The 27,968-nt window shown below is 42.1% G+C and overlaps 1 protein-coding gene across 1 annotated transcript in view; it reads left to right on the top strand.

Annotated features, from left to right (window-relative positions):
* The window catches only part of grip2b (glutamate receptor interacting protein 2b), a 290,436-nt gene that overhangs the window by 253,224 nt on the left and 9,244 nt on the right, over positions 1 to 27,968 (top strand). Inside the window, exons 7-15 of the mRNA XM_069678196.1 lie at positions 6,279 to 6,424; positions 6,847 to 6,994; positions 9,261 to 9,430; positions 17,117 to 17,269; positions 17,357 to 17,543; positions 21,903 to 22,048; positions 24,324 to 24,404; positions 26,773 to 26,836; positions 27,041 to 27,186. Coding sequence (XP_069534297.1) covers positions 6,279 to 6,424; positions 6,847 to 6,994; positions 9,261 to 9,430; positions 17,117 to 17,269; positions 17,357 to 17,543; positions 21,903 to 22,048; positions 24,324 to 24,404; positions 26,773 to 26,836; positions 27,041 to 27,186 — 1,241 coding nt within the window. The remainder of the gene's footprint in view (positions 1 to 6,278; positions 6,425 to 6,846; positions 6,995 to 9,260; positions 9,431 to 17,116; positions 17,270 to 17,356; positions 17,544 to 21,902; positions 22,049 to 24,323; positions 24,405 to 26,772; positions 26,837 to 27,040; positions 27,187 to 27,968) is intronic.

Below are 27,968 nucleotides of genomic sequence, written 5' to 3'. Positions count from 1 at the left end.
AAAACGACTTTAAAATGACAAGTTTGTTGAACGGAGGTCAGATCCATCCTTTCTGATGCATTTGAGAAGGTCGGGAAATCTGAATGCTGACCAGCTTTTGTGACACGGCGTCAAGCAGATTTGTCTCAAGTTGAATTTTAGATCGTTAGCTGAACCTGCTGCAGATGTCTGTTTATAGAGATTAATAAGAAGCTAAATCGTTGTCATATGACGCTGATGAAGGATTACGTTCTGCCTGCTTTTGCTCTCCACATGGACTGTTTTTCCTGTATACACCGCAGCCTGCTGATACGTGATTGGTCATGACTACTCGGACAACAAACGTGCCACAAACGGACACCAAAACACTTCCTGTGCTATAATCTGGTCTTGCGCCTACAATTACAATAAACATAATAATAAAATAGAAATTATAGAAAGCAAATAAACACCAGTTGCCCAACTGTGAAGAAATGTAAGTGCAGGGGTCCGTTTCACAAAGAAGGTTCAACAAACTCAGAGTCTAACCCTGGACTCTGAGTTGATCTACTCTGAGATAGGAAACTCTGAGTTTTCGGTTCCAGAACAGCTGATCAGAGTTAGTTCAATCAACTCTGAGTAGGTTCACCCAGAGTTAAGTGCGTGCACGCTGACTGTAAAAAGCCAGCATTAATGGAGCCCCGACACCACGATTCACCATGGCAACGGTACACAAAAAGAGGTCCTCCTACGTCACACCAGCGGAGCTCGAAATCCTCATGCGGACGTTCAGCGAAAACGAGCATGTTTTTAGAAAAATAAAGTAACACGGCTGCAGCTGCAAAAGAGAGAGAAGCGGCGTGGGAAGAAACTGCTGCTCGAGTAAATTTGCAAGTTTGAACTGGTCTATTTATTTAATACTTAATCACGACCGGAAGCTAAAATTTATATTAATTTAGGAGCAATCCAGCGGGAGAAAAACGTAAATGGAAGCACTTCAATCATATTTTCAATATTAAACAGATTAAATATCATTCAGTGGCTGTTTTAATGTGCATTAGCTTTATCCCTAACATGATGCTGACTTCACATACATTATAATTCATGTTGATTAAACTGAATGTGTTAGTTTAAAAAAAAAAAAATCCAATAACTAACGGCGTCTTATCTGAGCGCTCTCGGCAGTGGTGGTGGAAAATCTTAAAATGATGACTTTGACACAGATTTGTCTTTTGATTTTTTTTATCATAAATATAAAAGACTTTTGCAAAGCGGTCAGAGCAGCACAGAGACGCAACGTTTCTTCTTTTAATTCGATAACCGCTCAAACACACGCGTGAGACGGGCTGAATGAATGAGGAAGTCGAATGAGGGTTTTATATTCTAGAGGGAGGAGACAGAGCGAAACTCTGAGTTTCCTGAAGAAAACCTGCTCACAAGCAGGTTAGGTTCATAGAGTCTGTCACTACAGTAACTGACCGAGAGCTTAAGTTACCTCTCTCTGTGAAACAGGCTAGAGTTACCCCTCTTTCTCTGGTTTGAGTTACCTCCCTTTGTGAAACGGAAAACTCAGAGTTTCCCTCATTTCAGGGTTAACAGACTCAGAGTTTTCAATAAACCTGCTTTGTGAAACGGACCCCAGGTGAGTATGAAATAGCTGTACTTGGATAATCAACTCTTACAATTTATTAAGAAACGTTATGTTGCATTACTTCTTTAATTTGTTACCAATCCACAAATCTCACCATTACTAAAGTCCCATTTTGAACAGCACGTTGTTCTCTGCTGTTACTCCAGACATGATAGGAAAAGCTAAAAAAGATAACATATAACCCGCCTCTTTGATCACAATGCAGCTTCAGACAGTTCAAGCTTTAGAACTGGGAAATGCTATTTTTACTCCAGACGCAACTCTGTGTGAGAGAATCGCATGCAGCAGAAAATGAGGGCACATGCAGAACAACAGGAAGGAAGTACGCAGTTATAATTTCCTCACGTTAGAAATGATACGAATGCTTGCTGGAGATTTTTGACACCACTTAAGGGCTGGGGAAAGAGTTGTGTTATTGTGTATTTGTATAAAAATCTACTGCCGAAAACCATCGTTTTTAAATTATCCATGGCCTCCTTCGAGCATCTCCTCCATCGGTGCACACACAGGTCCACAGACTGCAACAAGACTGAGATTAAATTCTTACTATTCAGTTATTTTGCCCAGAAGCTCATCTAACGCCATTCTAAAGGAAATCATCTTGAAAATGTGGGTCAGTGCAGAGAAACGAATGAGATATTCTGCTGCTTTATATCCCATTTATATGCCAATTGGAGAAAACTTAATCCACAGCAGCACACAGTCCCAGGAGTGCCTGCGATTTTAGCTTCACCCGCTGGGAATTAAAGCAACAACTCTGAAAGTGCTAGAGAGTCGTGATGTTTTATGCAGGACCACAAAGGAAGTGCTTTCACTGCATCATCATATGAGCAGAAGAAAGACACAGAGAGCCTGCAGGACTCTGAGAAGGTGCAATGCCAGAGAAGTCCGCGAGATTTAGTTCCAATAAAGCTTGATGGTGCACCTCGGGTGTCTTTTTCTTTCTTGTGTGAAAAACTGGTCAAATTTAGTTGTTTGTCCCTCAGAAGTCGAATGTAACAACATATCACAATATTTTTCTATGTTCATCAATATTGATATTTATGACACTATATAATATAATAATGAGGCCGCCAATTTGAAGAGTAAACTGCGAAAGACATAAGCCTGAAGAAACTATTGATTTAACACAACACACAAAACATTAAATAAACCAGCTTACAGTTAAAAACCTTCGTCCGATGCTTTTAAACTGACACTGATCATAAAAATAAACTTTATTCATATAGATCCTTTCAAAACAAAAATCTAAAGTGCTTTACAATAAAAAACAGCTTTACTTAGAACAGGGGTGGGCAACCCTGCTCCTGGAGAGCTACCTTCCTGCATGTTTTAGGTTTCTCCGTACTCTAACACACCTGATTTGAATGATCTGCTCGTTATCAACCAACTGAAGCGTCTCAGGGGATTGGTAACGAGCGAAACATTAGAATCAGGTGTGTTAGATTGCGGAGAAACCTAAAACATGCAGGAAGATGGCCCTCCAGGAGCAGGGTTGCCCACCCCTGACATAGAAACACAGAGCGCCCCCTACAGGCCTGTACCACTTTTGCAGCGTTTTTCTTTTGCACATGTTTTCTGGGTTTGTGTGTTTTTGACTTTGCATCGTTTCGGTATTTGCAGCACGTTTGATGTTAATGCCTTTGTTTCAGCCTTTTGCAATGTCCAAAGTTTATCATGTGAATTTTATCCTGATCTTAAGTCACAATAGGGCCATATGAGCATATTGACTTTTGAGTAACAAGAGCAACTTTTTCTTAGTGAAAAAAAACATTACTTTTCTGTCTATGGCCACACGTACACGGGTACTTTTCAAAATGTAGCTTTTTCTCTGCGTTTTTGGTCATTTGACCACACACAAACGCCGTTTTAGGTCACTGAAAACAGAACTTTTGTAAAACTCTGAACAGGGTGAAGACTTTTAGAAACTTCGTTTCCGCGGAGACGTGTAGAGGTCGTAAACAGCATTTTTGGCTCGTGACACCAGGCTGTGCGCCGCTATCTCCTTTGTGAGGCATCACACATGAGGCGACAATCCTTGCAAAATGACGACCGTGACAAAAACTGATGCGTAACAGGACTTTTTACATGTTAACACATATATGTACACTTACTCATCTACTACATTGAGGAATAAAGCCGTCGGGATCGATTTTCAGACTTTTGACTGGCCGCGATTCCTCTTTTTCTTTGCATGACCGGGTTAAATCCCCGATGAACATCCAAGAGCACGCCAAGTTATCACTTTTTCCTGAAAGACTTTGATTTGACTCCACACGTTGTTTTTTAAACTTGTGAAGCATTTCTAACATATTTCCCTCTTCTAACCTAATTCCAGCCAAAATAAAGCCTGTCAGTGTCTGCTTAGCTTGCATCATGTTGTTGAGAAGGCTTCAGGGCTATCATTGCATACTTTACTTCTTCTGGCTGGTTTAATGACAGCTCTTTATAACTCACACTCTGGCATCGTGCATAAAGTATCTATCAGAGCCTGCACACAGCCCTGTGCATGAAAATTTAAAAAGGTGCAGATCTATTTGGAGAACTAAATAATTGCCTGAAATGTGCCATTGAGGGCTTTTGGAATATTGAGCGTCTAATATGTAAAGGTGCTTCTGAAATTCAGGGACTTTTTGAAAATTACCCTGACTTAAATAGAACAAGATCACATGACGTGATGTTTAATCTGAAGATGCTGATTACTGTGCAGCACAGCAGTATCGTCTGTCATCTTGGTGCTGTTTCTGTGTCTGTCCTCCATCTGAACTCGATGAGAAGAGATACTGCAAAAATCTGAGACAGATGAGAGGAGAGAAAGAAGAGGAGGATAAGATCAGAAAGATGGAGAAGAAAAGAAGTCTGGAACAAGTAGGACAGCATGGAAATTAGTCAGAAGAAGAAAAGAAGATGTTTAGAAATAAGGCTTTATAGAAGGAATAAGTAAGGAGAGGATGGAGACGCTTCCACATGGAGAGTAAGAGGGAAGGAGGGAAGAGATAAATAAGATGTTAGAGGAGGTTCAGACGATAAGACGGGTCGACAGCTGCGGCTGGAGGCATATTACTTTTTCTCTGGTGTCTGTCCGTCCGTCTCGTTAATGTTAACGCAATATCTCAGAAACGCTCAGAGGGAATCTCTTCACATTTGACATTAAAGCTCCACTTAGACTGAAGGATGAACTGATCAGATTTTTGGGGTCAAAGGTCACTGTGACCTCACGTCCATCCCATTTTTTGTAAACCCGATATTTTATCCCGATAGCAACTCCTGGATAGAATTTATTTCTCTCTGGTTCATTATGATATTGTAGTTTTCTCTTCTAAGAGAACAATGCCGTCCACAATCAAGTCGTGGACAATCCCCACTCGCTCTACCTTTGGTATACCTGTTGGTTCTGCTGTCCTGTGAGGGGTGCACAGAGAATGGCATGCTGAGTGAGTGAAAGAGTGTTTAATGTTGTAACCTCGAAGATCTCAATTTCGTTCTCTTTGGCGTCACCTATGGAGACAAAACGGTAATTGCGGGAGCACACTTCCCAGATATCCAGACAGTGTTGCTTGTGTGACTTCCACGGTTGGCTCTGGTTGTAACTCTTGATTTTCCTCGCTGACGTTCGCTTTCCTTTTCAGACTGTTTGCTTCATCTGAGCGTCCAATTTGTTTCTTTTTCTTTGGATTTTCACTTATTGTTGAAGTTGTATCTGTAGTCATCGATCTTTTCTTTGTTTGTTCAGCCATAGTAGATTACTGTTTACTAGCAACACTTGCAGAGATCAGAAAAGCAGCCGCTTAGCTCCGCCTACCCTCTCTGGCAGACCGACCACTGCTGGGTGATGGAAAACGTGTCAATAACTGGGCGAATGTCCCTACACACACCCAGTCTGTTATATTGCAAATGCAAATGCTTTCATCAGTGGGCCATAGGCTCAATCACCATTGTGTTACCTCATTTGGCGATAGATAGTGACTTAACGAGATTATACCTTTAAAGAGTGACATCAGGAAGGATAATAATTCTGCAATCGGATCACAGGAAAAGTCACAGGCCGGCTTTGTTTGTCTCTGTTTATATCCAAGGTTAGCATCGTCTGTGGGCCGAGTGTGACTCCTGCCGGCCCTGTGTATTCAGTGTGCACCCTTGTTGTCTATTTTTGACTGGCAGTTTTGTTCAGGCCATTGATGATCTGTTTTTCGGTGGCTGTGGTTGAGCATTATATAATAGGTAAGCATTAGGTAACGCTTCAGGGCTGTCATTTAGCATTGCATTCATAGCTCTGTAATAAATAGGCACCTCTCAGTTAACGCTGCATGTGTATGCTAACTGCTTGATGTAGATAGCAAAGCCTCCTTTAACTCACCTTTTTGTGACCCTGTTGAAAGTATTTATTTTCAGATGGCTTCTGCTTCCTCATCTGACTCAGACAACTCAAACATGTAGCTGCACTACACTGATTGATGTGCAATCGTTGTGTGTGGAGCCAGGAACATATCAATGAAAATGTGATCGGACACGCGCACACACTCTTAAGAAACTAGATTTTGTAATAGTTATGGAGGTTTACAGTATATTCACACTGATGTTTGTGGATGCTTGAGTATTTCAAATCAAATTTCAAGAGCTTACACGGCTGATGTTGTCATTTTGTCTGTCTATGTGTGTGTATGTTCAGAGAGGGCACGTTGCGTCCTGGTGATCGTCTCCTCAGTGTGGACGGCGTTCCGCTGCACAACGCCAACCACAGCGACGCCCTCAGCGTGTTGGCTCAGTGCGGACAGGAAGCTCTGTTCCAGATAGAGTATGATGTCACTATCATGGGTGAGTGACCGCACACCCACACACACACACACATACACACACACACACACACATATTGAGATACCAGAGTAAGACATGGATTAAAGCTTGAGGCGAAAGTTTCTTGAATTTACTAAAATGCCAGAGAAATTAAGAATCAGATGCGTGTGTTGATGTTTTGGCATGCGCCGCCTCAGGCTCAGCTCTGCCTCCTTTCTGTTAAAAACTGCTCAATTTGACTTACCCATAATGCATTGCAATGATCCCCTGGTCTTAATATCTCACGGTTGTTGCTTTCAAATGTCTTTTTGCCTGAAGCTCCTTACTCTTATGTTGGTGATACAGATATTGAAAGGCACTGTTGTGTTACAGTTAAAGCACAGAAGCATCAGATCACAGAAAAGAGCAAAATCATTCAAATGTATTATTTGTTCCCCAAACAGACACAGTAACGAACGCATCCGGTCCACTATTAGTGGAAATCGCCAAGTCTCCAGGAGCAACGCTGGGTATCACGCTGACGTCAGCCAACCATCGAAACAAGCCGGTCATCGTCATTGACCGGATTAAACCTGGCAGCGTGGTGGACAGGTACACACGGCACACAACTTTTATTTTAAACAATGAGGGTGTTGTTAATAGAGATTGAGAGATTGCCATTCTAGCACATGGTCTGTCTGATCTAAAATGAGGTGGAGGATTTTAAGAGTACCAACGTTTGGCTCGTCCTCCTCTTGTTTTGGCCATAAAATATGACCCCCGTTTCAAAACAATCACTGAATGTAGTTAGAAAGTTTTGTTTTTGAATGACCGCAAGGGTCAGCGCTACACATGGGTCTGTATGTGACTGACTGAGTCACTGAGTAACGGTACTTTCATAGCTGTAGAGAAAGAGAGTTGCGACATCGCAATGGTGGATCATGGAGCATATTAGACCTCCACTGACACAACTCTCTCTGTCTATACGGCTCTGGATACTTTGTTCGGGAGTAGGCAGGGCTGCTCGTCCGCTGTCCTCACCTACGTCGCACCTGCTTTCAAACACGTTGACATCGGCCTCATAAGGAGAGTCCTTGTAACACTTGATGCAGTCAGCCACCTACTAGGTTTTGACCTAGTCTTGATGTTAGGAATCAGTGAGGTCCGACTTGTTAAAAAAAAACCGCTGGAGCATCACATACGTCATAATTCCATTCAGAAACTTTGAGCACTGAATGAGGTCATTGGTCAAAAAATGTTTGGGAAACACTGCAGCTGATCAACATGGTCAGGGAATGACTCACAAAAATATAAAATATGATGAAATTGCAAAAATACTCTGAAGTGGGGGGTTCCATGTTGCTTTCAGTGATGACTAAGCTGTCAGCGTGGGTTAAAGCATCAGCAAGTGGACTCTCTGGGTGCTGTTGCCCTGGGTTTAAACTCTCAGGCAGGCTCTCAGTTTGGTGGAGATTGTTCACTTTTACAGCTTCTCTCACTAAATACAAAATAAACCAAAGGCTCACAGTGAGGACGGCAACATACTGAAGAAGGACGCCACACAAAGACAAACTTTTCATTCGCAAAAAGGTTCAAATGATCATCACTGAAGTAAGGGAAAAGGAAAGGAGCTGGAGACCCCGGCCAAAATGAACAAAAGAGGGTAGATGCTGGGCCAGCCACGCAATGCACCATCGTTCCCAGCACCTCCCCCTAAACTAACTATAAACAGGAGAAACTATCATAAAACTTAAACAACAAACTAAAACAACAAAAACCCAGCAATCTAAAACATGCGGGGGGGAAGACCTGTGTGGAAGAAGAAAGAAAGTTAGGAGGAAACAAAAGAAAACCCTCCTCACCACGAGGTTGCTGTCTGCGTGTGTGCCTGCCTTCCCCCCCACTCTGCTCTCCCTGCACCTCTATATCTCCTCCCCCTCCCTGAGCTCTCACTGCACTCAGGTGCACAGCAGGCAGAAGGAGAGACAGGGAGGGAGAGAGAGAGAGAGAGAGAGAGAGAGAGAGAGAGAGAGAAAACAAAAATGAAACTGGCCACAGGAAACATATGCAACCTGAGAGAAATACCTGCAGGCACTACTCAGGGCTGAAACAACACAGAACTCTGGAGAGAAAATGAGCTCTCAAACTGATAAACTCAGATTCACAGGTGATTGCATTTAACGAGGCTTATGATAAGGAAATGTTTGGTTAGTGCATCTATAGAACAGCTATTTGCCCAGTAAGTATATGTTCATTATGGAAAGCGCAACTGAGTTATCCGCCTGATTGCTCTAAACGTCTACGAATGCAGGAAGTAGAAGTTAAATCAGTTTCTCGGTTGAAGAAGCTCTGACTTCATTATGTCCCCTCCCACTCCTCAAACTGAACATATGCAGTTCGGTTACAGCTATGTAACGATTGCATATGTATGCAGAATATGTTCTCTCTCTCTCTCTCTCTCTCTCTCTCTCTCTCTCTCTCTCTAAGACATGCAGACACACACACATAAACTGTGTCCGGCCCCATCGCTAACACAGACAGTAGGAGACGGGATATTGCCCTCGAGCTTCAGTCTGGCTCTAAAATATACATGAAGCACTTGAACTTTGTGTCAGCGCTGAAACGAGCTCTAAAATAACCTCAGTCTGCTGGACCGGCTCACTGAGCGGGCCTGAGCACTGTCACTATTCATTCCCACAAGGGTACAAATTCATGTTTAATATTTAAACCGCAGTATGAAATGCAGACTCACCTGGTTCACTGCCTCTGCAGCATCTGACCACGTGCAGCCTGCAGATGATTTTCAAACAGCAGAGCAACTATGATGATGTCATTATGTATTTCTCCTGCGTTTTGTTGTCTCTCTGTGTCTGACCAGATGTGGAGCGTTGCATGCTGGGGATCACCTGCTGTCCATAGACGGGACGTCGACAGAGCACTGCACAGTCCTCGAGGCAACGCAGCTACTAGCGAGCACAACGGAACTGGTGAAATTAGAAATGCTCCCCTCCCATCAAACACGGCTAACTGGGAAACAGCACGACACAGGTGGGTGAACCAGATGTGTGTCTTTCAAAATAAGAGTCCGACAAGTCTGCAAATCAAAAGCTGCCCTCTGTTGTCTTCTCGATTTTGACAAAGTAAGAGACAAAATTGTAAATGTCTACATTCATATCCTGCAAGTGGTTTGACAAGTATACACAGCATGTTGATCTGGATGTCACTTAGTTCATGTAAAGGTGCCATTTAGATCACTAAAGGCCTATTTGTATTAGACTATTATAGTCCAACAATGTCTTTACTAATGCCAGGCTTACAGCAAGCAACGTTTTAAGCAGTGTTGCTGTTCAGAACATATCTTTATGTTGGATTAAGTCCAACCTGGCTGTGACGGCCTACAGTCTTTTTCTTGTCTTGAAGTTCTGATAAAATCCGACATATTTAAAATGTTACTTTTTGCACATGAAAATAGCACGTATTAGATACAAAGCCCTCACATTTAGTATCAGTGGATATATAACCAATGAGTGGGTATGTAGGCAATCTCGGATCCCATCGGCTATAGTCTGAGGCTATAGTTCCTTTTCCGCGTGCTGCATTGTTACAGAAAGAGAAAACGTTTTCTTGTGATTTACTTTAACAAGTATTACCTTTGCCGAAATTTCAACATCATGATGCAGATTTGTAAGAAATAAAAATTCAGGCGTTGTCAGGTCTGTCATCAAGAGGAGAAGAAAACTTTTAAAATGCTCGTTTGTTGAACGGAGGTCGGATCGATGTGATGCATTCAAGGAAGTCGGGAAATCTGAAAGCGGAATTCATCTCAAGTTAAATTTTAGATCTAGAACCGATTGTTAGCTGAACTTACATGCAGATGTCTGTTTATAGAGATTAATAAGAAGCTAAATCGTCGTCAGATGACGCTGATGGGAGCCGGGATATCATTAGGGCGGATTACGTTCCACCTGCTTTTGCTCTCCTCACGGGCTGTTTTTCCTGCATACGCCGCAGCCTGCTGATACGTGATTGGTCAATATTACTCGGACTACAAGCGTAATTCGAACAGAACACAGGAAATCCACGTCCCTGCCTACAGATTCAACATGTAAATAGAGATTAGCATGTAGTTAGAGGCTCTTTCCACGATACCCCACGGGCTCTAATAACGGACCTGCACAGGGAAATTATAAAGCTGAAACAAAAACACAGAAAAATACATAAAACATAAAAAGCACACAAGAGGACTGTAAAATACATTTTAAGGCATAAAAAAAAATACAATAATAAGACAATAAAAGAACACAGAAAGACAGGGACCAAACAACATGCTGGGTTAAAAGTCAAAGAATAAGATGAACTTTTAAGACGTGCTCTAAAAGCTGGTACGGTGGGGGCTATTCTAACGTGGGGGGTAGCGGTGATGATGGGGAATAATCCCAACAAGAATCTAGTAGTCGACTTGTAATTAGTTGCCCTGCAGAATACCAAGTCTTTGCAGAATCTTATAGACTTTAATTAAAAAGTTCTCAGATGTGAGAGTCAGACTTTAGTGTTCAAACTCTCTAAGCTACCTTTGACCCCACTCACTGACTCTGCAACTGTCTGCCGGCTTCTGTTCCTCTGCGCCTACATCAAAACCCTTCATTCTAAACAAGTGGTTTGAATGGATGTAACAGCTGTTTTAATTGCAACTATTTTTGCTGAGAATTTCTGCCGTGCGACTGGTTAAACCACTTTTGCACTAAAGAATACGGCCTTTTGGAGTTAAAGCCAGCTTCAGCTTGGACCACAACCAGCAGAGCAGAAGCCTATGTTGCAGATCGGACATGGATAGGCGCATCCAAATGAAACAAGAACACAAAGTGTCATCATGACATAATAAAAGAGCACAATAATTATCCTCCAATCACTCACACATTATTTTGGGGGGAAATTGTTTACCATCTGCACTGCTGTCAACCAGATGGTGTGTTTAGTTTCTGTGGCCAAATTCAGATTCATGTTTTCTTTGACACCTTGTGATGTCCTCCACAGCAGCTGCTCACTGTTTGATCAGACTGTCAGATATGTGACGACACAGCTCTGCAGTGAGGAGATTTACACTCCTCTGCTGCTGATTAAGCGGCTGTGTGTGTGTGTGTGTGTGTGTGTGTGTGAGAGAGAGAGAGAGGGAGAGATAGAGAGAGCATATGACCTCATTTGAGTAGATGTATTTGTCATTTGTCAGTTTCATATCTGCGTTTGTGTGTGTGTGTGTGTGTGTGTGTGTGTGTGTGTGTGTGTGTGTGTGTGTGTTTGTGTGTGTCTGATCTTAAAGTTAATGACTGTGATAATCTGTTGATGAGATTGGAGCTTTTGGCTGTCAGTCTGTTTCTCACAGCCAGCTCATCAGGCTCAGTGCGCGTGCATGTGTGTGTCTGTGTGTGCATATGTGTGTGTGGTTGGGGTCGGTAGGGGGGGGTCTTAATAATCTCTTTTTAACCAAAACTTCTGAGCCAACTTCCTGCTAACCTGCAAATATTTAATCTCTAAAATCTGATTTTTAAACTTTCATCTTCATTGGTGTCGTTCTGTTAAAAACAGGTGATTGTGTTGGACAGAAGAAGTGTTAATGTGAGATGCAGCAGCTGAACCAACTTGAAACTAAGTATAGAAACTGGTTGCTACAGGACAAACGATGTGTATGTATTACATTTTGCAAGATCATACTCTGTGTCGTACGACTGCGTATTAGGGCCAAAAGAAACAGAGCCAGATGAGAAGAGTAATATTCAGAGAAGAAACTCAAAAGTTCAGAGATTAAAGTTGTAAATTTGCCAAAAAACATGGGAGAAACAAAAACTTGTAAAATCATGTTTATAGAAACCTTTTTGAGCCGCGACCCCCCCAAAAAAAGCGAGCCCCCTCTCTCTCCATTCACCTGTTTCTCCTCTCTGCACTGTTGGCTCTGCTGCTCACACAGGCATGCATGACTCGGAGCTCGGCGCATATTTAGCACACACAAGAAGCAGGCTTCATCGAGGGGAAAGACTGAGCGACCCTCTGCTGCCAAAACACACGTTTCCATGCTCCCCGTTTGCCCCAGGGGTCACCATCACACATGGAAGTTACCCTACGACCTCATGACGCCTACTGAGAGGAAACAAACCTGCATTACAGACAAAAATAAACAAAACTAACGTTTGTTGTTTGGATGGAGGCTTAGACAACAAACAACCACCCCAAGGTCGTGGCTGACGGCTATATTAAGGATGTTAAGCGCTCAGGTGTCCAGAGCAAATTTAACACTTCTTTCTGGCAAATTTACAACTTTAATCTCTTCTTCACCTGCTCCGTTTTTTTTAAAACAATGGCCCCTTATACATCATAGTAGTGTCGTGCTCCTGGCATGCCAATTTAGTTTGGGTTTTTTTTGCATTTTCAATGTCTTTCTTGGGATTCTAGGGATATTAAACATTTGAAAATACTCCCACAAATGAAAAAACCCTTAAAAAGACACTGGTGGACAATTTCTATTGCAGAAATCAAAGGATTACATTTCTGAGCTTCATGTCATCACACCTTCTTCGGCAGTTAAATGAGAGACCCAGAATTAGGTCACAGTAAAAACCCCGACAAGGATTTCTCGACGTTAAGTTGCGCATTTAGCAGACCGAAGAAGACAAAGATTTCACTCATCCCGGGGTCGCTCTTAATGCTGCTCTTTCTCCTGCGACACAGATTGATGTGGGGTTTTTTTTTTTGCTTCGGCAGCAACTCTGCTCTTAATTAGCTGAAGGAGTGTTTCTTCACCCGCAGCCGAGTGACGGCTTCTCATCTGCAGAATTAGTGCCAGTGGATTTACAGGAGAAACGTTGATTCCTGCAGCTGCTTTATTATCCAGGTTAATGCCCACAGCTGAGGGGTTAAGTATGACGAGTGTACATTCACATATACGCAGAGTCACACGCATGTAGAAGCTGTGATAAAGCCGCGGGTATTGTACGTCAGACAAGCACGAGCACTTTTGTTGTCTGGTTGGCGGGAAAAATCTGTTTGTGTGTTTCTTAATGCTGCATTTTTCTTTGACCTGAGACTTCAGAGGGAGGGTGGGGAAGTCAGGATTATACAAAGAGGATGACAGACACAAAATAGAGGCAAATTGAAGACGGAAATAGACTCAGCCTCACTTCTACTTTCTACTGAATTTGTGGGGCGGGAGCTTCATCGCAGCGTGATAACGACAGGAAGAGAGTTGAAAAGAGAAGCGGCAGATCAATGAAAGCTGAGTGACAGCGAGTGTGAAAGCAGGATGGTATTTAATTAAAGTCATTACACCTCTCCTGCTTGCTGTCAGACGCTGCTTACAGGCTGACACCTCCTCCTCTCCTCTCCTCATCTCCTCTCCTCCTCCACTCGCAACTCGTTTCATCTCCATCACCTCTTTTCTACTCTGCTCTTTTCATGTTTCCTTGCCCTCCTTTCTCATCTCCTCTCCTCCCCTCTTATTTGATCTCGTCCCCATTTATCTACTTTTGTCTTATCATTTCTTTTTGTTCCTTTTTTCTCCTTTTGTTCTCTCTCCTACTCAAATTTTTTGTTCTCACTTCCACTTCGTCAATGGCCCCACTCTTCTGACCATCAAGGTACCACTGTAGTCAGATTTGCACATGCAGGGCTTCACTGCAAGTACCAAAGATAAATGTGAAACATCTTGTTAGATTTTCTAAATAAAGTTAGCTATAATAACTAATAGAGACAGACCAATTTGGGAATACTGATAGCAATTTTAGAGAGGAAAATTTTACTGATAACCCATGTGGTCCATCTGCTATCGCCTGCGCACAACAAAACCTCTGTGGGAAGTTACCAATTTGATCAGGGCTTGCAGGATGTAAGGCAGATACAAGTAAGGAGGCAGGATATCTGGCCAAAGTTGGTGAAATGAGTATACTTTTCACAACACTTAACACTTCACAAGGTTTATTCACTAAATAGTATATCACCGTTTTCATTGAATGCATGATTATGACATAATGAGGAAGAAAAGCTGCTATAAAAGTGGCGCCGCTTGCCTGGTGCACGTCGCAAGGTATCCCAGCATGCAGCGAATCAGCTGCTTGCATACACAATGAATGGGGACGAATTTCCGGCTGTATGCGTTTGCGTTCAGTGGGTACACACCATCAGTCAGACCGTTTAAATGAGAAGCGATGATGAAAAGTAACCTTCAGATGCTGTGTCCTCATCGTTCTTTTACTGTTTGGATGATCTGCTGAAATTGAAAGTGTTAATTTTACCTGAAGCAAACAGGTGAAAAGAGGGGTCATATATTCTCAAGGGAGAGAAAACGGTTTTACTAAAACGAGACTCAAATGTTTTGAGTTTTCGTCGACTGAAACTATAATGGGTAAAAATGACTAAAATGTGACTAAACTCGCCTTCACATTCTGAATTTATACGCAGATATTTGTTGCTGTGGATAAATTTAACTTCCGAGCTTGAATGAAATTTCTATTGTTGCTTTAATACGGATTTTGCATCATTACGACGTGTAAAAAGGTCTGCAGGAAGCTGCTTCCTTCAACTTGATGAAAGAATATGTACGCATTATTTTACATTGTCAACCAATTGTGCAAACCCTCATCCGTCCATCGCCCCTGCCTGCCATCCTAATCATACTTTCACATGAGTTATATTATGACAAATAGATTCAACGTCAAATTGACACAATAAGATACAGGACAGCGTTCAGAAATGACACTATAGGGTACCTATAGCTTCATATTCTGAAGGGTTAGGCCTCTGACCAATATGAGAGGAATAACGAGCAACAAAAATCAATGAAGTTCATTTTAAGAAAGTACACGAAGCTTCATGTTAGCTGACCGTGCACACACGCACACACACACTCGAAAGGTCGCCATCTCATCTCACGTCTCCCTCATTTATCACAATGAAGCAAATTCATTCTTCCCTTCGTCTAATCAGGATTGTGTGACCGTCTGCGTAGGTGTGTGTGTGTGTGTGTGTATGTGTGTGTGTGTGTGTGTGTGTGTGTGTGTGTTAGGACGTGAACACAGCTCATTAGGATCCCGATGCCATGCAGGAGACCTCGCGGTCATCCTTCAGCTGCTTTATTAATGGAAACTCTGATTAGAGGTTTTGCAGTTGTGTGTGTGCGACTTTGATTGTGTGCATTCATACGTCTTCTATTTATTATTTTAGGTATGTGCTGTCTTTGTGTGTGTGCATCTATCAGCGTGACTGCAGCCAGCAGATCTGCCTCTGCTGCGTATTTCTGCAGCCATAATGACTTTATTTTTACTCAGGGAGGATTAGAGGGGAGAATGTTTCCACATTTCTCAGATATCACCCCGAGGCTGCCCCAACACTTTTGCTCCTCAGACCCCCCGCCAACAGAGCGCTTCAGATAAGATGACTCACATGTCGAGGAAACAAAAGCTCTGCAGGATGGATGTGGCAGCACGGGGCAGCTTAGGATCGACTTCAGAGCTGAGATCAGTGTGTGTGGAGGAATTACACACGGAGCCGTGTAGGTTGTCACAATTTAACCTTGATTGTGCGATGATGCTCGCAGTGGGAGTTTCCCCAGAAGAGGTTTCCCCCCCGACATCTGAAGGTTACTCTTTAACAGATGGAGACTCATCAGTTGTGTTGTTGGATAATTGGAAGTGATTTGCTTATGATTTACAGAATCCTATTTAATTTTACTTTTCTAAATACTGGCAGGTGTTTGTTTTGTCTCTATCCAAGTTATTCCCAGCTCAGCGATACGGTCCATGGATAATGAGCGACTCCCGCTTATTTCATTCTTTGAATCAGCTCCTGCAAGACTTTGTGCTGTGCTACAGGTGTCTTACCTTTTTCAAGAGATCTTAGGGAAGTAAATGAAGTGAGAACACATTCTGTCACACCTTTAAAAGTGTTATCTGCCTTTGCTGCCGAGGGATCAGAGCATGGTCTGGAGAATTTGCCTTGTATAATGTGGGTTACAGAAGCATTCTGGGCTGGGTTATTTATTCCTTTTTTACCAAAGCTGGAGTGTTGAAAAACTCTGACACTGAACAATTATCCAACAGGAACAAGGTCAGGCAACTTTTATTGAACAACTATGAACAGAACTCTAGATATGGAGCTTTAAACTCTCAGATCGCCTGGCTAACGCTAAGCTAAGTTGGTTTGTCAGTGCTATCTCAGGTACTTCTTCTCGTAGCCCTCCAATCCTCTGTGGGAGAGGGCAGAAATCTGATCGTATTTTTCCATTTACAGTGAAGTTTGTCATCTTAGGAAATATGCATATTCACTTTGCTGATGAGAATTACATGAGGAAATTCACACACATTATCGAGGCTGCTGTTAAAACGTGCGCTCAGGTGTTTTTAGCGCTTATATAATTGCTAATATTGAGGGTTAGGCTAAACTTGGGATTTACGTGAGTCAAAAACTCACAGTAACAAAATCATTTATGCGTGTTCCAGTGAAGGTTCAGAAGTCGGACCACCCCCACTCCTGGGACCCCTGTGTCAACTACTGTCACACTGCAAACTCCACCCTCTGCAACACAAGCTCCACCCTCAACAAGTCGTGGACGGCCTCGAATAACAACACCATCAACAGCCTCGACTACTGCAAGTGTAAGAGCACGGACATAGGCTTTCTTTCTTTCCTTCTTCCTCTTCTGATATTGTAGTGATTAAACACTGACTGTCTTTTCTCTCTCTCTTTCTGCAGCTCTGGTATCTGCCAGTTTCTCTCCCGGCTCGACCACCACATCGGGCCCCAGCAGCCAGAGCTCCAGCACCCTGCCCCGGCCTACAGTTCCCATGAGTCCACGAAACTCGCTGCTCAAACGACGGCAGAGGAAGAAAGAGCACAAAAGCTCCTGTAAGCTGTTTCTGTCTGAACAATGATATATTTCTTTAGTAGGGAACAGGATGATAAATTCATGTGTGTGTATCTGTGTGCGTTCAGTGTCCCTGGCGTCCAGCTCGGTGGGTCCGGGTGGTCAGGTGGTCCATGTAGAGACCAGTGAGGTCGTCCTTACAGGCGACCCACTCAATGGCTTCGGTGTCCAGCTGCAGGGGGGGATATTCGCCACAGAAACACTGTCCGCTCCACCGCTTATCAGATTCATAGAGCCCGACAGCTCTGCAGAGAGGTGAGAACACACATTTACACATGAGTACACCACACATTATGTCTTTGTGTTCCAGCGTGTCTGTTCCTGTGATGTTTGGCCTTTTTGCACGAAAACCTTGGGCAGAGATGCAAAGCTTGTCTTTGGAATTAAACTGAGACTTTTATTTTGAAACTTCAACAACTGAACTCTACTCGACGCATGTCTTTTAGTGATGGGCAATTTGTAAGGGCGATCAGGAAAGAATACGCAGAACTCTATGATAAGGTTTGGACTTGTTTACTCCACATGGATAGATCTTACAGCCTATAGCACTCAGGGGAAATGAACGCAACAACAGCTGTCAGTCTGCGGTTTTTAGCTTGCAGGCCGGATATGAAAACATTTCAGATATCTTTCTTACTGTTGTCACAGCCTGGCTCATGGCTGGACAAAGAAGGGGAGACATGAGTTAAAGTAAAAATAGTTCTATTTGACATAACTAAAGGAAAAACTCAGCATTAAAGCAAACTTAAGACAAGCAAACCAAACATGGTGGAAGCCAGGGAGAAAGATTGACCACCAGCTAATATGGTAAGAAGCCAGGTCATGTGAGCCAACTAACCTGATGACCCGACTTTGGATGCGAGCTCCCAGAGGGTCGTCACACTGCGCAATACAACAACCTCTCACTGGAGGAGGTTGGTCATCTAACTACTAAAAGTTAAGAGAGAAACAAGTTGAGCTAAAGAAGAGTGTCAGCTCAGCTCGTAGCCCCCGAAGACCCACCAAAGAGCTGCAAAGAAACTGTTTTTGAATTGTGAATTTGTGTAGAAACAATGAACTCATCGTAAGGCACTCTGTTATTTTTTTAAAGGACAACTTTATGTTTGTGTTTTTGCTGTTATTTACTTTGAACAACAAAAGTTTAGAGGCATTATCCAATTATATATACCACATGAAATAATGATACTGATCAAGATAGAAGCAAATTTGCATGGTTATATACAGTATATTACCATTAGCCATATTGCCCTGCACCGTTGGCTGAGGTTGCTAATATTACATATTACCTAATATACCAGTTAAAAACACAGTGCCTGGAATTGCACGTATGTACAACATCCTGTTTGAATGTATGTACCTGAAGTAGCCTTAGAAGGTCCTGCAGTGTACTTCATACTTTGTACTTCAGTGTAGCATCATGTGCTGCAGGGGTGTTATTTAGAGGCTTTGACATGTGCTTACTTTAAAGCAGCCATACTCAGGCTTCCTGTGTGTGTCTGAGTGTTGGTGTTTGTGTGTGTGTGTGTGTGTGTGTGTGTGTGTGTGTGTGTGTGTGTGTGTGTGAACTGATGTTGGTAGTGTATTTGCAGCTCTGTGCGATGTGTGTGTGGGTGGGGGTATGGACATTTTTAAGCATTTACTGTATACGAGCGTAGGTGGCCTCTTAATATATACATGTGTGCATGTGTGCGTGTTCAGTCCTCTGTGTTTCCATTTTTTCATTCATGCATATGTCCGAACAGCTTCTCCGAGCCTCTCTGTATGAACTCTTGGTTGTTTGCATTGCATGTGCATATGTGTGTGTGCTGATTTATGTTGCTGTCATATTAACAGCCTCTCTAAGTGCTGGGTGTGTTTCTGCACCCCTAGGCCACACTCCCCTCTCCATTAGCGCCCACGCTAACAACACTAATTAGTTAGTTTCCCCGCGCCCACGCTGGAGGAATCGATAAGTACCTTCCTTCCTGTTTGAAAGGCAGAATCCAAATAAACCCTGTCACACCGCCCTCAATTACACTTAACCGCAACTTATAGCCTTTAAAACCATACGCATGTGCAGCTACGTCCTCTTTGACCTTCATCAGCGTGCATTAGTACTGCTAGAACTTTCTCTTTAAATCCTGTTTAGTATAATGTTGAATATATGTGTGTGCATGTATGTTGCTAAATCATTCAAACATCTTACTGCTTATGTTAAATAAATAATCTATAATTTAGAGGCACCCTGATTCTGAATTTACTGTGAAAACTGTTGCAACAAAAGGGAGAAAAAGTGCAACAGAGAAACCGAGGAAGAAAAATGTGAAACAGCAGGGACACTGAGAGAGGGACGATCGTGCTGGCAGGCCATTTAATCCTCAGTAGATCATAATGAAGACGCCTGACTGTATATTAATACAGGTCACCCACTCATGGCTTAATGGAGGATATATCAACTGTGTGTCTGTGTGTGCGTGTGTGTCACACGCAGACAAGTGGGAATCCTAACTGCCCCGCTATGAACTGCATTTATGTGAGGTCTAGTTAAAGTGAGACGGATCACTTCATCTTCATTTCCTCCTGTCAGAAGTCTCCTTGGTGCACAGAGGGATCACTACCATAATCATTTAGCAGCATGTAATAATGTGGCTCTCATATTAGTTCAGTGCAGTTGTTCTAAACTACAGTCATAACCCTTGACCCTTAAACCATCCAAAAAAGCTTTCACAGTCACATAAACCACTCTTTCCTAATGTAGCCGTTGAAGTGACTGCTCTGACTTTCCATCATGCTGTATTCCCTGCCATGATTGTGCTGGTCTGATGTAGAGACACTGGGCCTTTCCATCAAGGGTCACTTCCAGGTCATCCAAAACCAAGGTCAAAGGTTCAAAAGGTTCAGCTACTTTACTCTTTACAGTCGAGAGCACTGTCTCATATTAATGGTAACAGGATGTGGCTGCACGGTGGTGCAGCGGTTAGCGCTGTAGCCTCACAGCTAGAAGGTTTCTGGTTCGAATCCCGGTTCGGATGTAGGGGGCCTTTATTTGTGGAGTTTGCATGTTCTCCCCGTGCATGCATGGGTTCCCTCCGGGTTCTCCGGCTTCCTCCCACAGTCCAAAGACATGCTTGTTAGGTTCATTGGTGACTCTAAAATTGCCTAACTGTAGATGGTAAATGGTGACCACTCAGAGCTGCTTTTACACTACATATTCACACACACTGATGGTAAAGGCCTGAGCACTAATCTCCAATCAGATCTATGCCCATTCATACTCGATGGCAATGCCGCTATGCGATCTGGGTTCAGTGTCTTGCCCAAGGACACGTGACTGTTGCAGGGATCGAACCCCCAACCTTCCAATTGAGAGATGACCGACTGTACCACTGAGCTACAGCCGCCCCAATGTGAGCGTGAAAGGTTTGTCTCTATGTAGTGATCAGTCCAGGTGTAACCCCGCCTCTCACCCAATAAAAGCTGGCATTAGCTCCAGCCCCCCCCCCCACGACCCTGAACAGAATAAGCGTGCTGTATAGATGCTGGATGGATGTAGATATGCTGAAGGGTGACTATTTCTTCAAACTCCCAAATCCTGAAGTGTACCACACCTTCATGCAAGCTAATGCACACTCTTGCATGTACCACAGGCCCTTTCATCAGCATAGGGGAAATTATTTCAGCACCTAGCAGACCACTCATGTACATTTCAACACCAAGGACTAAATAAACATAGGATTTTCTCCAGCAGAGCTACTGATCAGTTCTCGCCCCTGTGCTTTAAGTGTCACAGTGTTAAACTTAGTTAACTGTTAGCTTGAAAAAGTGTGTTAGCTGGTGAAGATCCCTGCTTGGATTTTTTTTTCAAAAGAGTTTGGAATGATTTGTGCATTTGTTTGATTTTGATGTCAGAATCTTCTGCATTTGTTTCAGTTTTAAGGTTGTGAACTTTACTAAATGTTCAAGAAAAGTCAAACCTGTGTTTATTGGAGAACCTAAAACAGTCCGCCAACGTAGTAGCTTCACATGTCTTTATGAGTGTCTAAGATTGCTAACTCAGGTAAGTTAGCAGCAGAAGGATTGTGGATTTGTTAACAGTCGTGCTAAGTAGGCCTATAACTGAAGTGACTTGAAATGCAGTCACATTTATGAATAACACAAGAGGCTTCACCTCCGAAATTGCTCAAATGCACAGACCAATATCTCAAAAGACTGAATAACTCTTTCATAGTACCTCTGTTACGAAGGGAATGTATTTACATAATTTACGACTTTAATAATAAACTCTAATGTGCTCTACTTTCACTCCAGCACTAAATGTGGGGAGAGGATGTTTTGGAAAATAAGAATCTTCTAAATCTAAACAATAGAAGTGAGAAACACAGCGGCTAAAAATAATGTGATGTGTAACACAGCAGTGGGCTCTGTGTCAGCTCCTCGGTGACATCATGGTACACACTCAAAAAGCCACAGGTGGTGTTGTCTCCTTCTGCTGTAATAAACCCTTAAAAACCAAAGACCTGGCTCAGACTGATTTATACCTGATTCACCTCTCCAAACAACTGTAATGGGACTGCAAGGTTACATCACAGAATTTCAAAAGAGTGTTGATGGATATCATCATGGTTTCTCTTGTAGGTGTGGCCTGCTGCAGGTGGGAGACCGCCTCCTGTCAATCAATGGGATCCCAACAGAAGACGGAACACTAGAGGAGGCCAATCAGCTTCTCCGAGACGCAGCGCTGACCAATAAGGTCTCACTGGAGATTGAGTTCGATGTAGCAGGTTAGTGAAGTTGGAAGTCATGAATTATTACCATGTTTCTGCTATAAGGAGCTGCTTTACTACCCTCTGTTGTGACAGTGAAACTTTATTAACACTCATGATAAACTACAGTTGCAACACCTGTTGTTGTTACATCAACAGGTGTCAGACATCCATTGTGGTTGTGGCACCATTAAAGCAAATGGAGCAGCTGGCATTTAGCAGTTTTGTTAGAAATTGAATGACACAGCACAGACAGATAAACGGGTCATCTCTGCTGACAGTTTGTCTCCGTGCAGACAGGACAGAATAATACCAGCTCTTCACTGCAGGCCACAAACCCCATGTACATGCTTTTCATGAAGATGAAACAACCACAGTGACATCCAACAAGTTCAAAGCTGTGTGTTTATACAATTTAACCTCACAAACAGATGAAGCTTTAATCATTAATGTTTTTGAAAGGACGAATGTGATGATTTTAATTTTAAAGTAAATATGCTGATTTATTTCATGGTCGATCTGTAGGCAGAAGCAGTCTCCTAGTTTTCATTAAAACTGTAACTTTAAAGCTTTTGGACAATCATTCTAAAAATGAGTTCAAAGTTAGCCAAATATTTCACTAGGTTCAATCATTAGTTTTTAGAAAACAACATAGACACCATTAAATAAAACAATTTTTCACTAGAAGATAAGAACATTTTCATTCAGGGAAACGTCTCTCTTGGTAACCTCCACAAAAGCTTGCATTTTTAGCTTGGGGAGCTTTTAATATGTTTTTATCTATTCAATAAAAAGCTATTTCAGATATAAGTTTACTATAAGAACTTTGGTATTGTTTTACTAAAACACTGAACATAAACTTTTAATAATGAACGTCAATGAAATCAATGCATCAATAGGTAATGTACTCCTTTATTGTACCTTCTACAGTGTGAGACCAGTCTTTTACCTTTTCAGATCATGTTGAATTTGTTTACAAAAAGACTCTTCCTGCTGCGTAACTTAAGCAACTTTGAGGCTAGCAAATGCACTTTAAATAGAGTATCACTCCTTGAAAGTATACTCCCTTTTAACATCGCATTGTGGTATGAGCACCTGAGCGTCAAAAGAAAGGCAAAGCTTTCAGGTAGCAGAACAATAACAGGCTGCAAACAAACCAATCTGTCCCACCATCACGGGAAGGTCCAACGCCTGAGTGGGAAAATTCTTAAGGACCGCAGCCGTCCACTAAACCACCAGTTCCAGCTTCTGCCCTCAGGATAAAGATGCAGAGTAATCAGTGAGGACACTTTAAAGTCAGCCTGCTACCTCGTACTGCACATAGCACTTTATATTATTATTGAACACCCCTTTAATATCCATCTTTAACAACTATATATGTGTCTAAATGTGTTACCCTGTGTTTTGTGTGATATATATTTGCACACGTGCATGCAAAAAAAAGATAATAAAGTTTGTTCTATTCTTCTATTTTTTTTTACACTATTGAGAACAATATTTATTTTATTTCATAATAAGAGACACTTTGATTAGTTTTCACTTGATTTCAGGGCTGTAGCTCTCTGGAGGAACTAATTATGTGTTTTTACACTGTTGTAGTATTACATTACATTACATTGCATCATTTAATACGTTAATTTCTCCAGCAAATTATGAAATAAGCATTTAATCAGAGATAAATGATGGAGAGAAAATAGAGTTTCTTATCATTAACCCTGAAAGCAGATGCAGCAAAGTCCCACCCGTCAATTTCAGAACGTTCAAGTGTAGAAACTTTTTGAATTTGGTTATTTTTCACTTTTTGTGGCTTTCAGGCAACACTTGAAATTAATTCACTTTGATACACAAAGTTGTTGCAAAGAACAAAGAAGAAATTTTGACTGTGTGCAGTTCGATTTCGTCTTTTCTCGCTTTAAGAAATAAAAGTTTGATGTCACGTCTGCAGAGTCACTGAACGAAAAGAGCTTCTCTTTGTGTTTACAGGAGTCTGCAGTTTGGAGCTGATCTAAATAGGTCGTTAAAAAGTCCTAAGTATCTGCTCCGTTCACATCTTAAACTCTCCATGTTCCTGGATGACGGTTGTTTCTCTGCTGGAGTTCACATTATGAGTGTTATGACTCATGCAGACAAACAGTTTGGATTTTAAGCTGCTGTTTGCCCTGCAGAGGAGACATTCAGAGGAGATAAGAGCAAGAGCTAAATGTCTTGTAATTAAAAATGCTAAGCAGGATGAAAATAACTATCTGTTGCTGTTTTTAAATTAAAGGCTTCTCTGCATGTGTTACACTCACAGAGTCCGTGGTGCCTAGTAGTGGTACGTTCCACGTCAAGCTGCCAAAGAAGAGAGGAGTGGAGCTGGGGCTCACCATCAGCGGTACACACACACACACACACACACACACACCAAACAAAGTTCATGGGATCTATGTTTTTGTTTTGAAATGCTGCTGGCAGAGTGTTTAAATGTCATGAGAGCACCCAAACACACACACATATATATCTCTTAAGGTAACTGTAGCCTGCGGGAACACTCAGCTATAAACACAACAATGTTTATAAGACAGTTTAGATACCAGGGCACTTTTTCACAGTCTGTTTTCATTCCGATGACATCAGTATCAAGCCACTGACCTTATTCTATCAGCGAGAGACGTTCTTTGCACCTGATATACATCCACAGGGCTTTACAGGGACGTAGAAATACATTTAAAACAAGACCATAAGTAGATATTCAAACTGCATTCAACAGACACTAAAAACAACCAACAACAAGAAATTGCATTTAAAAGACAGTGAAAACAAAAGGTATCTGTAATTGATTTGTGTTTAATAATAAAACGTTTTGTCTAATTTATTGAGAATCTGTCAGACACAATAATTGATGATGTTTTTGGGTGAGTTTGACAGGCATGCTTATCTTTATCTTTTGGCCCGAGGCTGTTTTTCACGCTCTGGTCTCACCTGCATAGTTCTGATTAAAGAAAATCTTAATGCTACAAAACTTTTCTTCCCACCTTGTGGCAACACTCTCTGTTTGACCCCTTCCTGTTTTTAACATAGCAGTGCTGCCGTGCACAAAGCCAGGTCCGTATTTGAATGGTTTTCCCAGTTTGGAGTGGAAGAGCATGACTGGTCTGCACTGAAATCCTGACCTCAAATCCATCTTGAGCCAGACCTCATCGGACAAACAGGAGCAAATCCCTGCAGACAAGTTCCATCGTCTTGTGCAAAGACGTCCCAGTAGAGAGGAGGCTGTCACAGCAGCAGATTAATGCTCCTGCTTTCAGAATGAGTGGCTCAATTAGTCATTCAGATATCATGTTTGTGTGTCCACAAAGTGTTCTTATAGACTTCATTTGGATTGATAAAGTCTTAAATAGAATCCCTCACTGCAAAGTTTGAGTGTTTCTGTCCAAAGAAGGGTTAACACTTTCACTTCAGGCAGATTAACCCACATCCCATGTTAATTATTGTTAGTCTGGAGAGTGTGTACACTGTGTGTGCCAACATATACATGTATTACATCAAGCAGCATGAGCTGGGTGGCAGGTGGACTGTTGAACCTGGAACGCTTTTAAATATTTGGAGTAAAGAAATTTAAACACATCAGTAACTATTACAGATATAAATACATCAGTACTACGAAGACTGTGAAGCACTTTCTCACATCCTTTCAGCAGAAATGCTCACTAAAGAAGAAAAAGTTCATCCCTGATTAATACACATATGCCGTTTGTAAAACAAAACTCTTCTGTAGTTCTTGCACTCATAAAAATGCACACATCATTAGTGAATAAAGTTTAATCAGTGTCAAGACATCTGAGAGTTTTTAGTTTTACTCCATGACGCCACATTAATGCACATTCTCTCCTTTTTCCTAGTGTAAACTTTTGCACACTGCCTGAACAATATCTTGCACATTCCTGTGCAAACTGTACAGTTTTAGTACAGCTTAAAAATAGATGTATTGTACATATACTGGGCTGCACGGTGGTGCAGTGGTTAGTGCTGTTGCCTCACAGCTAGAAGGTTCAGGGGGGGGAATTTGCATGTTCTCCTCGTGCATGCGTGGGTTCCCTCCAGCTACTCCAGCTTCCTCCCACAGTCCAAATACTTCCTCATAAATTGCCCGTAGGTGTGAATTTGAGTGTGAAAGTGTTGTCTCTCTCTCTGTGTGTGTCAGCCCTGTGATTGACTGGGTTATCAGTCCAGGCGTAACCCCGCCTCTCGCCCAATGACGGCTGGGATAGGCTCCAGCCCCCCCCCCCCGACCCTAAACACTACTAGCTTGAGATTTCTTATTTTATTTGAGGTTTATTGTCATGCACCAAAATTCCTACTTGGCAACAAACATGATTCTGTTTGAAAAACAGGCTGTAAGAACTGTAACAGTCTCTGACACAGAAAACGGTGCAATGGGGACATCTTCTGGATAGAAGTATTCACAGCTCAAAGTCTCAAGGATCTCACAGGGCAAAAGAGATGAGCTGATTTAACCCACATTTACCAGCATGCAGGGACAGCTCTGCTCCTGATAATTGTATAACTCTTGAAATGTTATATGACGAATACATTACCCAAAATATTAAAGCTTCTTGTTTGGTAGTCCCTTCCTTTTTATTAACAGTTTCATATTTAGGGTGCTGGGATTATATTTGTTTGTATACTGTTATATATTTGGTTGTGTGAGATGATATACTTTGCGTTGCTGCTGCTCAGTGTGATGTCGTCTTCCTCCACAGCCAGTAAGAAGCAGGGAGAGCCCCTCATCATCTCTGACATCAAGAAGGGCAGCATGGCTCACAGGTACATGTTCAACTCTGGTCTATTCTACACTCTGTTGTCCACATATTACTAATTAGTTCTCAGTATTCCTGCTATAAAACAAGTGCCGCCTCATACTGTGCAATATCGTCATCATCTAGTTTGGCTTCCAGTCTGGTGGGCACAGCGTTTGTTGGAGCTGATCATATCGGGTTCCACCTTTGTTCCTCTCTTTGTCTCCTTCAGAACAGGAACTCTGGAGCCCGGTGATAAGCTGCTGGCCATCGACAACATCAGACTGGAGAACTGTTCCAGAGACGACGCAGAGCAGATCCTGCAGCAGTGCGAGGAGCTGGTCAAACTAAAGATACGGAAGGATGAAGACAACTCAGGTACACGTGTGCATTTTTTTATTTAAGTCTTAAAAGTCTTTCTGTTCAAAGCAGGTTGATATTTGTTTTAAATGTTTTTAAATAATGTCCAATAGTTCAGGAGGCATCACTTACAGGGGGTGCAGTAACATGGTTTAACCACAGGGTGGTGCTGTTGTCCAACACACATGAACTCCTGCAGCTGTTTTAAAATGGCCATCTCAAGTACATTAAGATACACCTTTATAAATTCTAAACAGAAACAATTTAAAAAGAAAAGAATAATTCATAAATACAATTAAAAAGGAAGAAATTAAGAAGTTTTTAGGAAATAGTAAAAAAAAAATTGCATCCTGCTGCTTGGTGATCTTAATACATGAACCACAAACATGTAGTAACCTCGAATTTAATCCAGCTAAAGACTCTTGTTACATTTTACCAATCATAAGCCGCCATCTTGGATTTGTGAGTTAAATGAAAATGCAAAAGTTGTTGCAAAGAGATGTCAGCCTGTTCCACTGCGCGTTTGATTTGATATGATTATGTAATCATGATAGATTATGACTCAGAGGGTATGTTCACATGCACGCACACACACACACACACACACACACACTTACCGACCTTACCAACAGTTCACTATCATTCAACGGTGACCAAGAGTGGACTTCTGTTTCTGATCATTTAAAAAGCAAAAATAGATTTTTTAAAGAGTATTACATCAAATGCACACACACACACACACACGCATACACACGCACGCACGCACACACACTCACACACACACACGGGGAGTAAAATGC

Source organism: Semicossyphus pulcher, unplaced genomic scaffold (genome assembly GCF_022749685.1).
Source record: "Semicossyphus pulcher isolate SPU_LCO1_2020_fin unplaced genomic scaffold, fSemPul1.0.p SCAF_3, whole genome shotgun sequence".
NCBI lineage: Eukaryota > Metazoa > Chordata > Actinopteri > Labriformes > Labridae > Semicossyphus > Semicossyphus pulcher.
The sequence above is the reverse complement of the archived record's forward strand: the minus strand, read 5'-3'. Positions and strand labels throughout refer to the sequence as shown.